This window comes from Rana temporaria, chromosome 2 (assembly GCF_905171775.1).
Source record: "Rana temporaria chromosome 2, aRanTem1.1, whole genome shotgun sequence".
Classification (NCBI taxonomy): Eukaryota; Metazoa; Chordata; class Amphibia; order Anura; family Ranidae; genus Rana; species Rana temporaria.
Genome location: NC_053490.1, coordinates 499,561,930 through 499,584,778, shown reverse-complemented (window position 1 = coordinate 499,584,778; position 22,849 = coordinate 499,561,930). Strand labels below are relative to the sequence as shown.

General features: G+C 42.2%; 1 protein-coding gene across 5 annotated transcripts in view; it reads left to right on the top strand.

The window, feature by feature from the left end:
• Positions 1-22,849, top strand: part of GRIK1 (glutamate ionotropic receptor kainate type subunit 1) — a 581,617-nt gene that overhangs the window by 349,656 nt on the left and 209,112 nt on the right. For all 5 annotated transcript variants that reach the window (XM_040338856.1, XM_040338854.1, XM_040338852.1 and 2 more), the window contains exon 6: positions 9,715-9,888. In XM_040338856.1, coding sequence (XP_040194790.1) covers positions 9,715-9,888 — 174 coding nt within the window. The remainder of the gene's footprint in view (positions 1-9,714; positions 9,889-22,849) is intronic.

Genomic DNA, 22,849 nt, shown 5'->3' with positions numbered 1-22,849 from the left:
TTCCTCATTGCTTAATTGACCCCTTGCAACCTCTGAATGAACTTTGGTTGCGAAAAGGCTAGTGTAGATCCTTTATTCAGCAATCAGCAACATTTTTGCAATGTTTTTTTACCTGGACTTTGCCCAGAGCTACAAGTTTTACCAAAAACATTTATATGCACTCACCAACCATCCTCTGTACCATTATTTGATTATTTATCATCCAAAAATACCCAAATCTATAGAACAATATCTGCATACTTTTGGTGCAGCTCTTTAAATATTAAATAACTCTTGCAGTATACCCTTTTCATCTTCTAACTGGGAAATAACTATTCATTATTATTGTGACATTTCATTATATTAGGCGTGAAATTTTCGGTTTGGGTGCACCGAGTTCTTAATCATGATTTAATGACTCCAATTCCTTATGACTCACTCTAATTATTGGACTCCTTATGTCCCCCTTGTAATTCTATTACAGTTTTCACTGCTTAGTTTCCATACAGTAAAGAGTAAGGGAGCCAAAGCATATAACGAGCTCCCTTCTGGGATTAAAGCGCTGAGCCTTAATTCAATTCATTTTCTCATTCCCGGCTTTAGTGGAATAACTTTGAGCTATGACGCTGCGTTAATAGCCTTCGCCTCCTCCGTCTGAAGTGAAATCCTTCTATGGGCTCTTAGAAATGACTAGCTTAAAAGTATCTAAACATCATAAAAAATACGTAAATCTGTAAAAGTGGCAAGTCTGCCGGTCAGACTCACAGCCAAAATACAGTTAGGTCCATATATATTTGGACACAGGCACAATTTTAGGTATTTACCAAAACATATTCAAGCTATACAGGGAGTGCAGAATTATTAGGCAAATGAGTATTTTGACCACATCATCCTCTTTATGCATGTTGTCTTACTCCAAGCTGTATAGGCTCGAAAGCCTACTACCAATTAAGCATATTAGGTGATGTGCATCTCTGTAATGAGAAGAGGTGTGGTCTAATGACATCAACACCCTATATCAGGTGTGCATAATTATTAGGCAACTTCCTTTCCTTTGGCAAAATGGGTCAAAAGAAGGACTTGACAGGCTCAGAAAAGTCAAAAATAGTGAGATATCTTGCAGAGGGATGCAGCACTCTTAAAATTGCAAAGCTTCTGAAGCGTGATCATCGAACAATCAAGCGTTTCATTCAAAATAGTCAACAGGGTCGCAAGAAGCGTGTGGAAAAACCAAGGCGCAAAATAACTGCCCATGAACTGAGAAAAGTCAAGCGTGCAGCTGCCAAGATGCCACTTGCCACCAGTTTGGCCATATTTCAGAGCTGCAACATCACTGGAGTGCCCAAAAGCACAAGGTGTGCAATACTCAGAGACATGGCCAAGGTAAGAAAGGCTGAAAGACGACCACCACTGAACAAGACACACAAGCTGAAACGTCAAGACTGGGCCAAGAAATATCTCAAGAATGATTTTTCTAAGGTTTTATGGACTGATGAAATGAGAGTGAGTCTTGATGGGCCAGATGGATGGGCCCGTGGCTGGATTGGTAAAGGGCAGAGAGCTCCAGTCCGACTCAGACGCCAGCAAGGTGGAGGTGTAGTACTGGTTTGGGCTGGTATCATCAAAGATGAGCTTGTGGGGCCTTTTCGGGTTGAGGATGGAGTCAAGCTCAACTCCCAGTCCTACTGCCAGTTTCTGGAAGACACCTTCTTCAAGCAGTGGTACAGGAAGAAGTCTGCATCCTTCAAGAAAAACATGATTTTCATGCAGGACAATGCTCCATCACACGCGTCCAAGTACTCCACAGCGTGGCTGGCAAGAAAGGGTATAAAAGAAGAAAAACTAATGACATGGCCTCCTTGTTCACCTGATCTGAACCCCATTGAGAACCTATGGTCCATCATCAAATGTGAGATTTACAAGGAGGGAAAACAGTACACCTCTCTGAACAGTGTCTGGGAGGCTGTGGTTGCTGCTGCACGCAATGTTGATGGTGAACATATCAAAACACTGACAGAATCCATGGATGGCAGGCTTTTGAGTGTCCTTGCAAAGAAAGGTGGCTATATTGGTCACTGATTTGTTTTTGTTTTGTTTTTGAATGTCAGAAATGTATATTTGTGAATGTTGAGATGTTATATTGGTTTCACTGGTAAAAATAAATAATTGAAATGGGTATATATATTTTTTTTTGTTAAGTTGCCTAATAATTATGCACAGTAATAGTCACCTGCACACACAGATATCCCCCTAAAATAGCTAAAACTAAAAACAAACTAAAAACTACTTCCAAAAATATTCAGCTTTGATATTAATGAGTTTTTTGGGTTCATTGAGAACATGGTTGTTGTTCAATAATACAATTAATCCTCAAAAATACAACTTGCCTAATAATTCTGCACTCCCTGTAGTTATATAATGGATATGGGCTAAAAGTGCATACTCCCAGGTTTAATTTTAAGGGGATGAACATCCAAATCGGAGGAAGGGTTTAGAAATTACAGATTTTAAGACTAGCCACCCCCCCCCTTTTTTTCAAGAGGTCAAAAGTAATTGGACAATTGAATCAAAAGCTGTTTCATGGCCAGGTGTGGACTTCTCCTTCGTTATTCCTTCATCAATTAAGCAGGTAAAAGGTCTGGAGTTGCAAAAGGTGTGGTATTTGCATTTGGAATATATTGCTCTGAACCTACATCATGCATTCAAAGGAGCTGTCCATGCAGGTGAAACAGGCTTTAAGGCTTCAAAAACTAAACAAATCCATCAGAGAGATAGCAGCAACATTAGGAATGGCCAAATCAACAGTTTGGTACATTCTGAGGAAAGAAGAACGCACCGGTGAGCTCATCAACATAAAAAGGCCTGGACGTGCATGGGAGACAACAGTGGTAGATGATCGCAGGATCCTCTATGGTAAAGAAATACCCATTAACAACATCCAGACAAGTGAAGGACACTCTCCATGAGCTCAGTGTATCATTGTCAAAGTCTACAATCAAGAGAAGACTTCAAAAGAACAAATACAGAGGGTTCACAACAAGGTAAAAAACATTCATAAGCCTGAAGAATAGAAAAGCCACATTAGACTTTGCCAAAAAAAAACATCTAAAAAAGCCAGACCAGTTCTGGAAAAGCATTCTTTGGACAGTTGAAACTAAGTTTAATCTGTACCAGAATGATGGGAAGAAAAAAGTGTGGAGAAGGCTTGGAACAGCTCATGATCCAAAGCACACAACATCATCTGTAAAACATGGTGGAGGCAGTGTGATGGCATGGGCATGTATGGTTTCCAGTGACACTGGGTCATTGGTGTTTATTGATGATGTGACAGAAGACAGAAGCAGCCGGATAAATTCTGAAGTGTTTAGGGATATACTGTCAGCCCAGATTCAGCCAAATGCAGTAAAGTTGATTGGACGGCGCTTCACAGTACTGATAGATGATGATTCAAAACACACTACAAAAGCAACCCAGGAGCTTTTGAAGGAAATTAAGTGGAATATTCTGCAATTGCCGAGTCAATCACCTGATCTCAACCCAATTGAGCATGCATTTCACTTGCTGAATGTAAAACTAAAGGCAGAAAGACCCACAAACAAAGAACAACTGAAGACAGCTGCAGTTAGAGGAAGAAAAATGGTTGCAGTTCCTAAAATTTGTACTTGATATTTATGTTTTATGAATTAAAGCTGAAAATCTGCAATTCAAATTAATTTGGATGGTTTTGTTTTAATTTTATTCTGGTGGCATACAGAGCCTAAAGTATGACAAGTGTGCCTGTGTCCAAATAGCTATGGACCTAACTGTACATTAAGCTTAAAACCATTTGTAGTTTTTTTTTTCTTTAACCACTTCAAAACCGCACACCGTCATATGACGTCCAAAAAGGGGATCTCTTATCCCGGGTGGACGTCATATGACGTCCTGTACTTTGTGCGGTGATATCTGAATGATGCCTGCACCTAGAGGCATCATTCAGATATCATTTTATTCCGGCGGCGATCCTGCGTACCATAAGAATGATCATAGCGGTGGGGTCAGGCAGTGAGCTGTAGGAAGGGTAGCGCCGCACTACCCTTCCTACAGCTCACTGCCTGACCCACCACCATGATGGGAGGTCAGTGATCCAAGCAACGAACAGGGCAACGGCTGTGCACCCCACCAGTCCGGTTTAACTACTGACTTGTGAGGAACTGATCCATGTATCCTGCTTGCTGGCTTTCCATGCTTAGAAATCTGCTTAATTGACCACCTGGTAAAACAGTGGTCCATTTTTGGAGGTGAGAGTACCCATTCTTACTGGTGGAGAAGCACTTTAAGTTTGGATTTTAACCGTCACCTGGTGACGATTCCTATTATCTGGCAATTTTGGAATTTGTTTCACATATTTGTATTATTTATTTAATTTTTTCACCGTTATATGGATTGATCTTATTGAATTTTGCGCTGCACTTTTTCTTTCTACATGTCTTTCTACTATGCCTGTCTGTTTCTATTTAGTGATTCAGGAGGTGTAAAGCCCAACACAGTCAGGCAATTTGTGTTCTTACAGAGAGGCCAGGAATAGGCCATTTTTTAATTGAAACATCTTTACTACACAATATACTGGAGGGCTGGGGTGACACTTCTGTTCAGCTTTTTGCATTACTCTACAGACCCCACATTGGTTTATGGCTGAGCCTTGGTCAATTTGTAAGGTTCTCAATGTGCTGTCTACTACAACCCCCTAAACCCAAACCCTTCTAGGTGGCAAGCCTGAAACATTTTAAAATTATACCACTATTATCTATAGCAGAATCTGATTGCTTTTCCCTCTCGGACTTCACCCTGATTTCTGGAATGCAGAAGATGTATAGGAAAATCAATTAAAAGTAGAACTGAAGTCTGAAATACTCTCCTCTTCTGCAGCAATACCACATCCACTAGTTCCCTTACTGGCACCGACATCGGCTTCAGCATCTTCAGCCATATTGATTGTCTTGGCCAGAAGATGTAATTCCTGTGCATGCACATGGGAGTTAACTCACCCTGGCACACCATGATTGTAGTAATGAAATTACTGAAAAGGTTATATATTCTTGGCTGGTGTTTGAAGTTGAACATTTTAGTATTGATATTTTACTTTAGACACGCGCTATATAAAGCAGAGCTCACATGAAAATGGCAGGTCCATTTATCTTGGGGCTCCACTCCAAGTTCACCTAAAATTTTGTAGGCAAGTACAGGCATACCCCGCTTTAAGACACTCACTTTACATACACTCGCAAGTAAGGACATACCCGCAAGTGTATGTAAAGTGCCTTACAAGTACTGTACAGACATTTTGCAACCACAGTAGAAGGAGCTGAAGCTCCGAGAGCATAGCCTGCCCTGTTCCAGTGTGCCCCTGACACCCCCACTACAGCCCCTGAGACCTCAACTACAGCTTTTGACACCCCCACTACAGCCCCTCACCCCCACTACACCCTAGAAGTGAAAAGAAAATATTGTTTCACTTTAAGTACATTTTCGTTTTACATACATGCTCTGGTCCCATTGTGTACTTAAAGCGGTGGTTCACCCTAAAAACGACTTTCCCCTATTACACTGCCCCCCCGCATTACAATACGATTATGCCTTTAATTTTTTTTTTGCTGCTGTACATACCTGGGTACAGCTATTCACCCGTGTCCTCCGGGTTGCGAGTCCCGCGGGAGTGGGCATTCCTAACATGGCGGTGATTGACGTTTTGACTAAAAAACGAGCTCCCCCCGTCGCGTAAGCAGCTTCACGATTGGCGGGAAGGAGCCGAACGGCGAGTCGGCGCTATACTGCGCCTGCGCATCGCCGTTCGACTCCTTTCGCCAGTCGTGACGCGGCTTACGCGACGGGGGGAGCTCATTTTTTAGTCAAAACGTCAATCACCGCCATGTTAGGAACGCCCAATCCCGCGGGACTCGCAACCCGGAGGACACGGGTGAATAGCTGTACCTAGGTATGTACAGCAGCAAAAAAAAAATTAAAGGCATAATCGTATTGTAATGCGGGGGGGGGCAGTGTAATAGGGGAAAGTCGTTTTTAGGGTGAACCACCGCTTTAAAAGTGGAGTATGCCTGTATAGATAGCTATTTAGGACTTTATTCAGAAATTCTACTGGTTCAAAACACTTGAAGTTGCTCTACTGCTTGTTAGGTTTATTAGGACCTCACTATCAGCTCAGTTTCAAATTATATTTTCATTATGATGCCAAATACCCGGAAATCAGGGCACATTAAGATCTTTGCATGTGCTCACATATTCCTAAAGCGAATTATTTTTAAATGGGCTCTTAGTGCATCTAAATGCACATACACTATCATATCACAACACAGTGCACACTACTAAGAATAGACTACTTACATATCTTTTTTAGTGCTTTATTTTTTCAAGTTTTTATACAAAGAAAAGTATAACAGGAGAGTAAGTCTTCTTAAAGAAGGATGCATTCAGAAGACCCCTACATTTAGTAAGCATTTAGAACATGGAACAAGGCACCATTCTCATGGAAATGGTCATGGTTGACAGAGCAAATCTAATTATCTGAAGGATCAGAGAGGATAGTTTGTACACTACAAGACTGTTTATGCCAAGTTTTTTGAGAGAGAAAAAAAGTGGGATCTTTCCTGTTGCCCCCATTAATGTGCAGGCAAGAGGAGGTTACTGTATGTCAATGTGAAAATGTGATGAGATTCATGTGTGTAAAGGTTGAGTAACAGAAAGTTAAGTGAATTTGCACTCCAGTGTCAGAAGATGTATAGCGAAGTAGAGTAGTGTATACCATTTTTTAAGGTAACCAGAGTTTTGTAGGGAAATGTAGAGAAAGAAAAGTTGAGGTATTCGATCGCCCTTGTGTCTCCCTTTCTACCCTTGCTACCTATTACCAACAACCCTTTGTTTCCCCCTGGTCTTGACCGGCCCCAAGCGATCACTTGGTGGATTTCCTGTGGCCTGACTTATGTGCAAAATTTTTGGACTGCTTGGTCCCCACCAACCTTGACCACCTTGAGTCACGTGACGTTCCTCAGTCTGAGTTTATTCGCTTCATCCAGCTTCAACACTGGATAGCATCTCTCCAGCGTACCTCTTTATATCCCTTTCATAAAAACGTTTTTGAGCATATCTGTCAGCACTGCCAGGGTTTCCCAGGGCTCATCTTCACTCTCTACGTGTCCTTGAATGGCCGATCATCACATACTTAACTTTCTTATGTGGCTCAGTGGGAACGAGATTTGAGTAATGAGATCACTCTTGCAGATTGGAGAAAAGCCTAATCTTTAGTTGCTAAATGTTAATTTAATACTGCCACATTAGAGGTGGCATATAAAGTGTTGTTGCGGTGGTATTGGGTCCTGGCCCGTATCGCCCTGGCTAACTTGACCTCTAGTGATTGCTGTTTCCTGGGGGTGTGGCCATCGTGGGAATATTTTGCATACCTGGTGGACCTGCCCTTGACTGGAGGGCTTTTGGTCCTAAATTTTTGGTTTGCTGTATTCCCTGTTTCCCCTAAATATCCGAAAGGAAGCTAAATTTGCTTTGCTACATTTTCCCAACCCCAGGCTTTTTTGCCCATTAGCAAAAACTGTCATCTATTTGTTCATAGCAGCCAAAAGGACGATTGCTCAGGCCTGGAAGAAACCTGCAGTCCCCTTCCATGGAGAGAGAGATCGTTTGATGGCCATGATGCTTAAAGCAAAATTCCACCCAAAAGTGGAACTTATGCTTTAAGCACTCCTTGCCCCCTTACATGCCGCATTTGGCATGTCATTTTTTTGGGGGGGTGGGTACCTTCTTTTTAGTGGGACTCCCTGTCCCACTTCCTCCTTCCTCTTCTCGGCTGCCTAGGCGATGCCTCGTCTTGCCCTAGGCAGTTCCTCCCTGCCAGAAATCGTCTGTGACATGTCACAGGTCCCAGAAGATTGCCTGCTCCAATTGCAGAGTGCAGTGCGACTCGCGCATGCGCAGTGCACGCCCAGCTGTGAATCTGTAAGCTGTCACGGACAGGTGCCCACAGTTACTATGGCGGTGCCATGAAGAGGAGGGGGAGAGGAGCACCCGCATCGCTAGACCATGGGACAGGTAAGTGTGTGTTTATTAAAAGTCAGCAGCTCCACTTTTTGTAGCCTAGTATTCTTAACGACTAGCATAACGACTAGCATATCTTTCTTTCCTGTCTTTGCTCTTGCTCTTGTCTTTGCTCTTTGTTAACCCTCTTTAGTTGTCTATTGATGTCCAGCACTACCCACAGGGGGTCTTTGACACATATGCTGGCTACTTTGGCAAAATGTGGGAGCTTCCCCCAAAATACATATAGGTAAAGTTTAAGTTTAAACAAAGTCTTTCAATCCAGAGTGATTGAAAAATAAAGAGGGCTAAAAGAACAACAATGGAAAATGTATGTATCAAGAAGTATAAACACTTTATTTTATATTTGACACGGTAAGTGGACTAGTGTTTGGAGACTAAAAAAGGTGTTGTATGATATGGGTGGAAATACCAAGCAGATTCACAGTTACACACACATGACAAGGACATACATGACAACCAAAACATGTAACAATAAAGAAGGTCCGGATGCCAGGTAATTTGGGGAGGGTCAACTCATAACGGGAAATCCCCCAAAAAAACAGCAATGCTGTATGAGGCGTAAGACCCACACCCAAATCCCCCTGGAGGCTCGAGCCACAAAAGCAGAAGGAGGGAAGAAGGGACAGGGCTATGAGAACGGATGTTTAAAGGGTCACTAAAGGATTTTTTTTTTTTTTAGCTAAATAGCTTCCTTTACCTTACTGCAGTCCTGGTTTCATGTCCTCATTGCTCGTTTTTGCTCTGATGTTGCTGTAAAACTGCTCTGTTCTGGACACTTCCTGGTTGTCTGGCTCCGTATGAAAAAAAGTCATGGGAGAGTTTAGTTTCGTTTTCCTAGCCATGACTCTCTATGGCACTGTCCAGCACAGAGGCATAAAATAACATGCAAAGACTAAACTACTTTCAGTTTAGTTTTTGCATCTAAGAGGCACATTATATGATTGATTTTTATCTATTTTTAATCGTTTTTAAAAGGAATCAGTTAACTATTATGTCTCTATACCCTGTAAACAGTCATTTCAGCAAAACACTTTTTTTCCTTTAGTGATCCTTTAAGTTTAATGTGATAATTTGAGAAGAAGGCCCTCCCTCCTTCGTTTATACTGTGAGTGTGAATTTATGTTTTCATGTCGCCAGTCATAGCTCCTGCGTGGGTGGACTAGTTACTTCTTTTTTGTATGACTGTACATTTTTTATAGATTTGCAATAAAAATTATTGAACCAGAAAAGTTTAGAGAGGAATGATATAGGACAGGATCTAGGTATAGATCTGGAAGACGGGAAAGACAGGGCAGACATAGGGGAGAAGGAAAGAAAAGAGAAGAAAAACCTAAAACAAAATGAGGGAACGAGGACTAGGGATCATAGGGAAGGGTAGGTTTTTTACTGTTTATTTTCTTGTGGCTTTCAGAATGAATGGCAATGCACCACAACACACATACAGCATACCCATGCATTCCAGTAATGCATGTTAAAATAACATCTTCGATACAGAATTGTAAAACTGTGCCCTAGTTTCCTGTTTCTCTTCGTAGAAATTAATATGTTCATTTTGTAATAGATAACACACTAAAATATAACTAAGTCTCACTTTTGCAGCATTGACATGTGATGTTTGTTCTTTTCTACCAGGACCTGTTTGCCCTGGACCTTGAGCCATACAGATACAGCGGTGTGAATATGACAGGATTCCGCCTTCTGAACATTGACAATCCTCAGGTGTCATCAGTGGTTGATAAATGGTCGATGGAACGTCTGCAAGCACCACCCAAACCGGAGACTGGCCTTCTAGATGGAATGATGACTGTGAGTAGAGGTTAAAGTGGCTATAAAAGCATTCCACTTACTGTATTTGTGTGTTATAGTGTCAGAGCAGTAATAACTGATGTGTGTGTTTTGACCCCTATATCTATCAATGTTTTACCTATCTTTAATTATTGCCTTACCCTACAGTAGTTTGGGGTGATTTTTTTTAATGTAAAAACAAAAAATAGAATGATGTTTCATATCTGTTTCTTTTACTATTTGAAAAAAAACTTTCTTTACAAATAAACATTTGATACAGGATGCACCCATGCCCGAGGATTACCTGGTAAATAAGCTTTTTTTTTTGAGAGAGAGAGAGCACAGCAGAAGCTGTTTCCCTTCAGAGTTTCTCTATAAGACCAATTCTTCACATGACCTATGTGAGCAGGGAGTCACAACCTCTGACTCGTTCAATTCTGTATATACATTTTGGTTTGAGCTATTGTGCTCTGTAAACATCAGGATTTTTTGTAAACAGAGCAGATAAGAAAAGACAGGTAAACATGTGAAAATAATCCTACTGCTCCAACTGTTGGCTGAAAATGTAAATGCAAATTAAGTTCTGTCTATGCAATATTAAATTTGTATTATTATTATACATTTCAGTCATTGACCTATTTATTCAGCAATAATTTTGTCAATATCTAAGATAACAAATATTTTTTTTTGTTTTATTCAGGGAAAATAAGGTTTTCCTTTGATAATATTGTCTTGCAAAACATTCTTCGTTTTCTCTGCTATGTGAAGACAAAAATATGTAACAAAAATTAAAAAACACCTTTTTCTTCTACTTTGATCAGTGTTAGCTTTTTAAACTACTGTTACTATAGTGTTAATGTTGATAACAAGTTTAAATTGTATTCTACAATTTGTCATGTTTATGACATTAAAGGTATATTGTGGTACAAAGCGTTGCAAAGTTTATTACCAATATAATACAGGCATAAAGGCATTTTTGTTTCCAATTTTGCGGTATGTTAAAGCGGAGCTCCACCCAAAAAGGGAAGCTCCATTTGTGTGCCTCCTCCCCCACTCCGTTTCCACATTTGGCACCTTTTTTTTTTATTGCACCCCCAGATCAGATAGGCTAGATCAGGGATCCTCAAACTACGGCCCCCCAGCTGTTGTAGAACTACACATCCCATGAGGCATTGTAACACACTGACATTCACAGACATGACTAGGCATGATGGGAATTGTAGTTCCTAAACAACTGGAGGGCCGTAGTTTGAAGACCCCTGGGCTAGATAAAGCCCTGGTTAAAAAAAAGGTTAAATAGGAACAAATGTTATTAAAGTGGAGTTTCCATCCCAATTTTTTTTTTTCATTATTGTGCTCATTAGACCTAAAAAAGAAAAAAAGAAAAAAAAAGTTTTTTTTACTCATCTGGAAATGCCTGTTGCTATGAAGTCCCACGAAATCTGCCTTTGCAATCACCTAGGATCCTGACATCTCCCTCTAATGCTCCTGGAAAATGTGTCATCATTTCCCAGGATGCAGTGCGCTGTCCAATTATCACTCCCCATCCAAGACTTCCAGGAAGTATGTGCTTGTGGGCTTCACAATGCCCACAAGCAAAATGACAACGATGCGGACATAGTTTCATAAACTATCTTTTTTGAATAACTATGCGGAGCGGCGGCGGATTGTTAAAATAGTAAGTGACCGGATTTATATTATAAAAACGCATGATGAAAGGACATACATTTAAAAAATGCTAATTGTGGTTGGAACCCCGCTTTAAGTTTTTTTTACTTGCAAAGTAAAATGACATCATATAGAGATCAATGGTGAGCCCTTTGATCTTTAGGTGAATAAATACAAATTAAAAATCATGTTACTATGTATCTCACAATTATTTTTTACAGCAGTAGATATAGATACTCCTGTACTACTCAACAAAACCCAGCTGTCATTTTGACAGTCAAAAATTGCCAGCAAGAGCAGCAGGGTGAAAGGCCAGCAGCAGCAGGGGAGAGATATAAACAAGAAAGAGAGGCACCTCTAAGTGTAGGGCCCCGTACACACCAGAGGACCGTTTCCAGGGGATACATCCTCTGGCGGATTTGGATCTGATGGCTGTACACACCATCAGATCGAAATCCGCGCGGAATACATCCGCGTTGACGTGTCGCGCCGTCGCCGCGACGATGACGCGGCGACGTGCGTGACGCTGGAAGGTAAATACTTCCACGCATGCGTCGAATCATTACGACGCATGCGAGGGAGGGGAGCGGATGGACTGATCCGGTGAGTCTGTACAGACGACCGGATCAGTCCGCTGGACAGGATTCAAGCGGATAGATTTCTTAGCATGCTAAGAAATTTTTATCCGCTTGAAATCCGTCGGCCGGATTTTAATCCGCGGGGAAATGTCCGCTAGGCCGTACACACGACCGGATCTATCTGCTGGAACTGATCCGCGGATCAATCCCAGCGGATAGATCCGGTCGTCTGTACGAGGCCTAGGAGTTAAAGCACTTTAATATAAACATACAAATGGCAAGTCATATTTGTGAAGAATAAAAAGGCACATGTGTATATAAAAGAATCCCAAGGGCAAATGTGGGTGAACGAGTCAAGGTTCCTCCAATCCTCCGCCCTAGTCTCTGCAAGCACTGCAATCCCCGCTGGTCAACGCAGAGTTGGAATAGATGGCTGTGCGGTGAGGAGAAGTCAAAATGAGGCTTGGTGCGCAGGTTGCTGGGTGGCGAGGAGGGATGATGTCACCAGACTGTCGTATTTTTAAGCATGTGCGCTAATCATGTTATGGCAGCTGCGCTCCTTTGTCGAGTATGCTTGACAAAGGTGCGCGGCTGCCGTAACATATTGGCGCAACTCTAAGTTGACCAGCGGGGATTGCAGCGCTTGCAGAGACTACAGAGGAGGATTGGAGGAACCTTGACTTATTAACCCACATTTGCCCTTGGATGCATTTACCTACAGATGTGCCTTTTTATTCTTCACACAAGTGAGTTGCCATTTGTATGTTTCCATTAAAGTGCTTTAACTCCTATACTTAGAGGTGCCTCTCTTCCTTGTTTATTCTCCGTTCTGCTGGAATCTGGCTTCTATTTCCACGTGGTGGCAGACCTCAATTTATGGACTCTAAATTGGGTAACAATAGAGCCACAAGTGTTTTTGTGCCTTTTTACTTGTTTTTTGGGGGAGAGGTATAGGGCATGCTATATACAACTTGTTTTTTTGGGCATACATAGGGGGCCAGATTCAGGTACATTTGGCGTATCTCTGCGTCGGCGTAATGTATATGATTTACGTTACGCCGCCGCAAGTTTTTCAGGCAAGTGCTTTAATCACATAGTACTTGCCTGTAAAGTTGCGGCGGCGTATCGTAAATCACCCGGCGGAATTCAAATTCGGCGGGTAGGGGGCGTGTATCATATAAATGAAGCGCGTCCCCGCGCCGAATGAACTGCGCATGCGCCGTCTGTAAAATATCCCAGTGTGCATTGCTCCAAATGACGTCGCAAGGACGTCATTGGTTTCGACGTGAACGTAAATGACGTCCAGCCCCATTCACGGACAACTTACGCAAACGACGTAACTTTCTAAAATTTCGACGCGGGAACGGCAGCCATACTTAACATTGGCTGCGCCTCATATAGCAGGGGCAACTTTACGCCGGGAAAAGCCTAACGTAAACGTCGTAACTTTACTGCGTTGGTCGCGCGTACGTTGGGGAATTCGCGTATCTAGCTAATTTGCATACTCGACGCGGAAATCAAAGGAAACTTACGCCTGTCGGATCTAATGGATATCTATGCATAACTGATTCTAAGAATCAGTCGCATAGATACGATGGCCCAGATTAAGACTTACGGCGGCGTACATGGCGCTGCGCCATCGTAAGTCCTTTCAGAATCTAGGCCATGAAGCCCAAAGCATACAGATGGTTAAGTGTCATCATTAAAGAAAACCATTCATCTGTATGCAATTTCAACACGCAAAAAAACGTGTATGCTCAGAATGAAGTCAAAGCATGCTCGGAAGCATTGAACTTCATTTTTCACGGCTCGTCGTAGTGTTGTACGTCAACGCATTTTGACTGTCGGAATTTGGTGTAACAGTGTGTATGCAAGACAAGCTTGAGCGGAATCCCGTCGGGAAAACCGGTGGGGGAACAGGGCATTAGTGTCATGTCAAACTGGCAGCTGTGCTGTGGATGACAACTGTCCAGCAGTAAAATTACTGAAATGCAACTGTTATCTTCTCTAAGAATGTTTCTCCTTTGCTGACCAAACTACTTCAGAATTTTGAGAGAGCACCTAAGGAGTGACATGTTCCAAGTTTAGACATTGAGTAAGTGATGTTATAGGAGAAAGTGAGTTAATTCTTACCTTTATCCTTGAAAATCGCTAATATGGCATAGACCTTAAAGTACTTTTCAATATTTTTAGATCTGAACCTTTATTAATATTGTGATCCTGCCATAGAAGTATTCAGGTATTCTGTTACGGGGTGACAGCGTCCCATTCTTGTCTCCCAGTTGTGCTCCTGTGATGTCACCCTTCCACGCAGGCTTCCAATGGGAAAGGCAACTGGCTATGCTGACATTCGTTGTGCAAGAACGGTCTGCTATTGTCACCAATATATAATGCCCTGGATCAGCAGTCACTTATGCTACACAAAGACACAAGTCATTCAGTGAGGGTTTACATCTACTTAAATATATGCCTCTAGCCAGTGACTTTACCCCTAATCTGCTGTCTTATGCTGATTATTAACCCCTATTGTTTCTACTATTTATCAGTTTAGCAGTCTCTAGCATTCTTCCCAATTGTTGTACTAGAATGTATATCATTCTTTATGGCTTGTTTTTAGCCCTCCGTTTTATAGAGCCATCTGTATTACTAAGTTGATGAAAAAACTGTTCTAACAATGCACAGGCCAGAGCTTAATATAGAAATTGCCATGACATTAAAAAATTATTGCTGCACCAGCATTATTTCCAGTTTACCAACTGATTAATAGTCTGAAGCATCTGGTGGTGCACAGTGATAATGAGGACTTAGATTTACACCACTGTCCATCAGCCAGCGCTTTTAATAAATACTGCCCTTTTTATACAATTATAGATAAGAATTATTATCCACTGCTATAACTCTGCTTGTTGTTTTCATAGTTTATGCAACAGGAAAAATAAAAGAGCATTTTCAATTAGAAACTTAAATACTCTGCTTGATTGGGGCCGTATAGAACCCTATAGCCATGGCTGGGACAAGGGGTGGGCAGGAGGGATGGCTGCCCTGGGCGCAATGGTTTATTGTAGGGATGGGGGCGTCCTGTCTCAGTTGCTTCTGTTACAAGGCTGACAGGAGTAGTGACAGTGACATCACTGCTATCTCTAACACTAAGTGAAGGGGGGGTGCAGTTTGGCATATTTGCCCTGGGCGCTGGATGACCTTGTCCTGGCATTGCCTATAGCAAGATATTCAGGAGACTGCTCTTGAGAACTTTATGGAAAGCTACACAGGAGAAAGACCTATAGAGTCCTATGCAAAGCTACACAGGAGCAAGACTTACATAACCCTATGAAAATATATTTGAGACAGCTCTATAGAAGTCTATGGGAAGAATCTTGGGAAACAGCCCTAAAGGAAGCTACTCAGGAGAGATAACTATGAAACCCAATGGGAAGCTACTAGAGATGGGCCAAACACCCCCCTTTTTGATTCGAGCAGAACTCCCCAACAGGGGAAAAGTTCTGACCCGAAAAGGCAAACCCCATTGGAGCTGAAAACAGGAAAAATAAAAAGTGCCAAATTTGAAGGCTTAAATGCAAGTAATTGGCCACAAAAGGGGTATGGGGTACTGCCCTGAGGGATATGTATCAATGCAATTTTTTTTTTTCAGGAGCAGTGATTTTAATGATGCTTAAAATGCAACAATAAAAATGAAAAATGTCTTTAACCGGTTAGGACCCTTTTTGCCCCTTTTTGCGATTCGGCACTGCGTCGCTTTAACTGACAATTGCGCAGTCGTGCGACGTGGCTCCCAAACAAAATTGGCGTCCTTTTTTCCCACAAATAGAGCTTTCTTTTGGTGGTATTTGATCACCTCTGCGTTTTTTTTTTTTTTGCGCTATAAACAAAAATAGAGCGACAATTAAAAAAAAAAAAAATCCCTAAATGTTATAAAAACAAAGCAGTATTTGTTAACCACTTAAGGACCCCTTCACGCCGATATACGGCGGCAGAATGGCATGGCTGGGCACATCAACGTATAGGTACGTTGTCCTTTAAGCCCAGCCGTGGGGTCACGGGCACGCGCCCGCGGCGCGCTCCCGCGACCCGGTCCGAAGCTCCGTGACCGTGACTCACGGACCCGACCACCAATGGAGTCCCGCGAACGGTCCCCGGAGCTGAAGAACAGGGAGAGCCATGTGTAAACACGGCTTCCCCGTTCTTCACTGTGGCGGCAGCATCGATCGTGTCATCCCTTTTATAGGGGGACACAATCGATGACGTCACACCTACAGCCACACCCCCCTACAGTTGTAAACACACTTCAGGTCACACATAACCCCATCAGCGCCCCCTGTGGTTAACTCCCAAACTGCAATTGTCATTTTCACAATAAACAATGCATTTTAAATGCATTTTTTTGCTGTGAAAATGACAATGGTCTCAAAAATTTGTCAAAATTGTCCGAAGTGTCCGCCATAATGTCGCAGTCACGAAAAAAATCACTGATCGCCGCCATTAGTAGTAAAAAAAAATAATTAATAAAAATGCAATAAAACTATCCCCTATTTTGTAAACGCTATAAATTTTGCGCAAACCAACCGATAAACGCTTATTGCGATTTTTTTTTTACCAAAAATAGGTAGAAGAATACGTATCGACCTAAACTGAGGAAAACATTTTTTTTTTATATATTTTTGGGGGATATTTATTATAGCAAAAAGTAAAAAATATTGCATTTTTTTCAAATAAAAACCGCAGAGGTGATCAAATACCACCAAAAGAAAGCTCTATAAATTCCTTTACAACTCCTTTAAGTGTGGTTTTCTGAATCCAAGGAAAAGTGTTGTTCCAAAATTTTTTAATTTTGGGGCAGTGCCCCCAGAGGTGCATGAATGTGCCCTCCTGGGTACAGCCTAGCCAACACTAATGCCTCGTGTAGCCCCATCAGTTTTTTCATCAGAAATTCCAATGAATTCCATCGGAGTTTCGATATAGAACATGTTTTTCTGTCGGAATTCCGATGAGATTTGGCCGGCAAAAGCCTGATCGTGTGTACGCGGCATTAGGTTCTGCACCCAGAAAGATCTTGGCCTTCAGACTTTATTCTGATTTCACTTGCCGCATACTGGCTCCAAATCTGTAATTGGGATGTCCTGATGTCAGGGGACAGTATGACAGCTAGGAAAATAGTGTTGTGTGAAGGAAATCAGCAATGACAATCTATGGGTTTCTTGAAAATGAGGTGCTCTACAGTGATATGATGTGATAATGCTCCTCTGAAATGAATGTTTCTTTCCTGTGGCAAAACACATACATTTTACTGAATAATATGTAAATCATGAACAGGCTCTTGTGTATAGCCCACTGTAAGGAAAATCATATCCTCATGTTAACCAAATAGCAAACAAAAGATGAATATTTTTAGTCTCCCATCTCAGATAAAATAAATTCCTTGTAAACTTTGGATCTAATGAGGCCACATTTCATATCTTGAGATCTCTTCCGCATAAATATATCGCCGCAGAGAATTATTGGAATAAATAGCCAACATATTAGTTATTATGACTGTTATAAATGAAAAAGGGATAAATGTTATTTGCCCTAGAGATCATCAGCATACATTGTATTTAGTATTTGGCCTATGCAGATGCCCTCTGTGCATCAAAAACTTGTGAGATAGGAACCTAATGACGCATTATATGGCTAATTCACCTTTTTTCTGGGAAATTGTATAGCCTTCTATGGCTCTTATTTCCATATAAAGCATTATCTGTGATGTTTTCATTAAAAGCTATTGAATGATAGTGTCACGTTTTCTAGACACAGAGCAGCATGAACAAAGGGAATGGTTAATGAAGGATAGAGTGATATTCTACATTAAACTCCTAAAGGAAAGCTCCGGGCAAAACACAGAATTGGGAAATAAACCATAAGATAGCTAATCATACATGCCCACATGCTGTTTTTTGGATGCGCTGTTTGGTGATAAAGATGTATATCCAAAGCTTTTGAAATAAATTAAAATAAGGTGCATTCCATTGTAAACCAATCTCCACTACCAGTTTCACCATATTTGCTGGCTGCCATTCAATCCAAAGGGCTTCATTATGGCTATGCAGTGTCCAAATATAGGAGGAAGAACAAAAAGAACAAAGAGCTTCATAAATTAAATGTAGGTGTTAGAAAATGTGTAAAAACTTAAACATTGGTAACTTTCCAAGTGTAGCCCCCCCCTTTCAGACCACTTGAGATTGTTGGCTAAGTACTGCGGTGACACTTGTATTTGATACCCCTAGTTTACAGCTCACACGCTGCAGTGACCCACTGGCAAGGATGGACTGGCCATTGGGACTACAGGGAGGTTCCCGGTGGGCCGATGGCTCAGTGGGCCGGCCTCAGTGACAGGGGACCGCCGCCCCCCTCCGCTCCTCTGTCTCTCCCTTCCCGTAGCAATCACCTCCTCTCCCTCCCCGCAGCACTCACCTTTGGGGAACAGAGAAGCAGGAGGAGGAGCAGGGAGGACGACAGAGGAGCATGGGGAAGGGAACAGACAGCTGACTCAACAGCTATGGCCTGGGAGTTTCTCACTTCTGCCTAATCTTGTCCCATAAGGGGGGGCACCGAACTTATTATTTGCCCCGGGTGAAATAATGTCTAGCTTCCCCACTGGTACTGCCTATAATGCCTCGTACAGACGAGCAAACATGTACGATGAAACCGGTCCGCCGGACCGTTTTCACCGTACATGTCTGCCCGGGGATTTCTGTATGTTGGCTGTACTCACCATCATACAGAAATCCGCGCGTAAACAATACGCGGGGCGTGGCCGCGCCATCGCCGCGACGATGACGCGGCGACGTGGGCGGCCCTGCCAGTTCAATGCTTCCACACATGCGTCAAAGTCATTCGACGCATGCGAGGGATGGCGGGCGCTCGGACATGTACGGTAGGTCTGTACAGACGACCGAACATGTCCGAGCGGACAGGATTCCAGCGGGCTGTTTCTAAACAAGTTTGGAAATATTTGCTCGCTGGAAAAAGGCCCGGCGGGCAAATGTACACTGGAATCCTGTCCGCTCGGGCCTACACACGACCGAACATGTCTGCTGAAACTGGTCCGCGGACCAGTTTTAGCAGACATGTTCGGTCGTGTGTACGGGGCCTTAGAGTACCAGTACCAGCCGTTCTACTCGAATAAAGTATAACGGTTAGTGGCTAGTGAAGGTGGAGAGAGGGCTTGGGTGGCCGGGGGGGTGCGGGAGTTGTCCGGCCATGGGAGAGATCTGTCAAAGTGGGCCAGTCTGGATGAAGTCCAGGGCCAAATTTTTGTCCCAGTCCAGCCCTGCCCACTGGGACCAAGCCTGACTGGTGGACATAGTCTTGCTGCAGCGCTGCTAAGTAGGAAGCCTAAATATGTAGTTAAATATTGACTGCCTATCTGGCAAATTTAAGACAAATGTTTCTAAATAGGTTGGGAACTATGGGAGCTATGCTCACAAGAGCAGGCAAAGGACAAAGGGCTAGTCACCATGAATACTTGTGGTCTCCCTGCAGTTGATTTTGTGTCTAATGCCACGTACACATGATCGGAATTTCCGACAACAAATGTTCAATGAAATTCCGACCGTGTGTAGGCCCCATCGGACATTTTCTGACGGAATTTCCTACAACAAGATCCGTTCTTGTAAATTCCGAGCGTGTGTAGACAATTTCACCTACGTGCCACCAGGGTATACAGCCCCAGTAGCTGCCTCTGCAGCATAAGAGGGAGCAGTTGAGAAACAGTAAAAACCGCAGGGTTTTCCCTTCACTTCCTGTTTTGGCTATGGGACAGGAAGTAAATGAAAATCTCTTCAATTGAACACGGATAGCAAAAAATAAAATATAAACTCACAGGGATTATAATTCTCCCTTACTCTGTCCAAAATGAAAAGTTTGACTTTAGTTCTACTCTAATGAATTACAACCACATACAATGTATCTAAAAAACATGAAAATGATTCCAGGTTTCTTTTCAGTCATAAGATGTAATTCAGCTGCCAGCTGGGGCCTCCTTGATGTGACGAATAGTTTTTGTTTTATTTTCACCTTCTAGTCTCCAGCTGAAGGTGCGATTTGATGGCGCTGTATCTAACCTTGATCACCAAGCCCTGTAGCGACTCTTTTTCATTCACCTGTGTCTTGCTGGTAGAAACTATTTTAATTTAATGTCTGCTTTGTTGACAAGCTGAAGTCCAGTTGTATATTTATCAAACTGCTGTGACTTCCAGTCTTATATTTATAGCCTGCTGATGTAATATACAACCTTGACAACAAGACCAGCGCAATAACATAACCAGCTGACTTTCTGAATTACTATCACTGCTAGAAGGACAGAATGCTTCTGTGATCTGTATATACTCTTTGTGCTTTGTACAATGTGACTTTTTATCATTGCATTCTTACATCCAGCCTTCTTAAAGGCCAACTCAACCCAACTCTGATATCTCAGTTTTGTTCTGTTGCTGGCAAATTGAATTACCTTGTATCTGACTTAGACTCCAATGTGAAACATTTCCTGCAGAACTCTCCATTCCATCCAAGTGCAAACGACTTAAAAATGTAATGTTTTTAGTTTTTTTATTTAAAGGAAGAGGTATAGCCGTTCAAAGGCCTTACCATTTTGAGGGACTGTTCCTCATTTTAAATGAATTCCCGCTGTCCCTCTTTTCTCCTCATTTGTCCCTATTTTTTGGTACAGAGGTATAGACCTTGTTAAACAATGTATTATTCAATTACCAAAACTATTCTACAATTATTAAGTAGGGTACACACTTTAAGAAAATCGGAGGAAAAACACTGTTCGAGAAACATCTTATTAGGGATGAGCCTAACACCCCCCGGTTCAGTTCGCACGAGAACACTGAAAGCAGGCAAAAAATTTGTGCGAACATCATTAAAGTCTATGGGACACGAACATGAAAAATCAAAAGTGCTAATTTTAAAGGCTTATATGCAAGTTTTTGCCATAAAAAGTGTACAGGGACCTGGGTCTGGTATGGGTTTTAAGGGGAACCCTGTGCCAAAAAAAAAAAAAAAACATACCAGACCCTTATCCGAGCATGCAACCTGGCAGGCCGCAGGAAAAGAGGGGGATGGAAGAGTGCCCCCCCTCCTGAACTGTACCAGGCCACATACCCTCAACATGGGGAGGGTGCTTTGGGGTCCCCCCAATGCACCTTGTCCCCATGTTGATAGGGACAAGGGCCTCATCCCCACAACCCTTGCCCAGTGGTTGTGGGGGTCAGCAGGCAGAGAATTTATCGAAATCTGGAAGCCCCCTGTAACAAGGGGGCCCCCAGATCCTGCCCCCCTATATGAATGAGTATCGGGTACATTGTACCCCTACCCATCTACCAAAAAAACGACAACAGACAGTTTTTGCCAATTTCTTTATTTAAAAAAAAAAAGTGTCAAAATAAAAATAAATGAGGAAAAAATAAATAAATTAAAAGCGCCCGTCTCACCAAACTCACGCATACATGAGTAGCACCCCCATATGAAAACGGTGTTCAAACCACACATGTGAGGTATCACATATTTATAACCCTAGACCTCATCTGTAACTTAAACTGGTAACCTGTAGACATTTTTGAAAATCACCTATGGAGATTTTTAGGGGTAAATGTTTATTGCCATTCCACGAGCGGGCACAATTTTGAAGCGTGTTGGGTATCAATTTACTCAGCGTAACATTATCTTTCACAACATAAAAAAAAAATGGGCTAACTTTACTGTTGTATTATTTTTTTTATTCAAAGTAGTGTGTTTTTTCCTAAAAACCAGTCCAATGTTCCTCTGTTTCCTCACTCCCAGTAACAGAATGGGGTCCCACCGAGCACATAGCACAGACATCATGCGCCCTCTCACATAACTCTTCCCTTCCCGTACCTTGTGACCAGGCCATAGATCTTTGTAACATGGGTTTGGATCCAGTTGCTATTGGATTTCAACCCTTATGCCGCATACACACGATCATTTTTCAGCATGAAAAAAACGTTGTTTTAAAAAAATGTCATTTAAAATGATCGTGTGTGGGCTTCACATAATTTTTCGGCTTCTGAAAAACGACAACTTTTTTTTTCGAGCATGCTGCATTTTTTAACAACGTTTTAAACAATGTCGTTTTTCAGGTTGTAAAAAATGATCGTGTGTGGGCTAAAACGACGTTAAAAACCCGTGCATGCTCAGAAGCAAGTTATGAGACGAGAGCGCTCGTTCTGGTAAAACTACCATTCATAATGGAGTAAGCACATTCATCACGCTGTAACAGGCTGAAAAGCGCGAATCGTCTTTTACTAACACGGAATCAGCTAAAGCAGCCCCAAGGGTGGCGTCATCAGCATGGAACTTCCCCTTTATAGTGCCGTCATATGTGTTCTACGTCACCGTGCTTTGCTAGAGCATTTTTAAAAAACAATGGTGCGTGGGCAACGTCGTTTTAATGATGAAGTTGGAAAAACTTCGTTTTTTCTACATGCCGAAAAATGTTTTTTTTTTTTATGCCGAAAAATTATCGTGTGTACGCGGCATTAGGGTGGGAGCCAGAACATCAACCCCCTCATTACCAGGGGACCTGTAACCTTACCAGGTACCATGCTGGTTGCTTGCAGCTTGCAGTACAACTGGTACAACTGGTTGCTTGCAGCTTGTTCTTTAACATTGCAACTATACTCCTCTTTTTGACTTGCCATATAAACCCTTTGTAGTGGTGT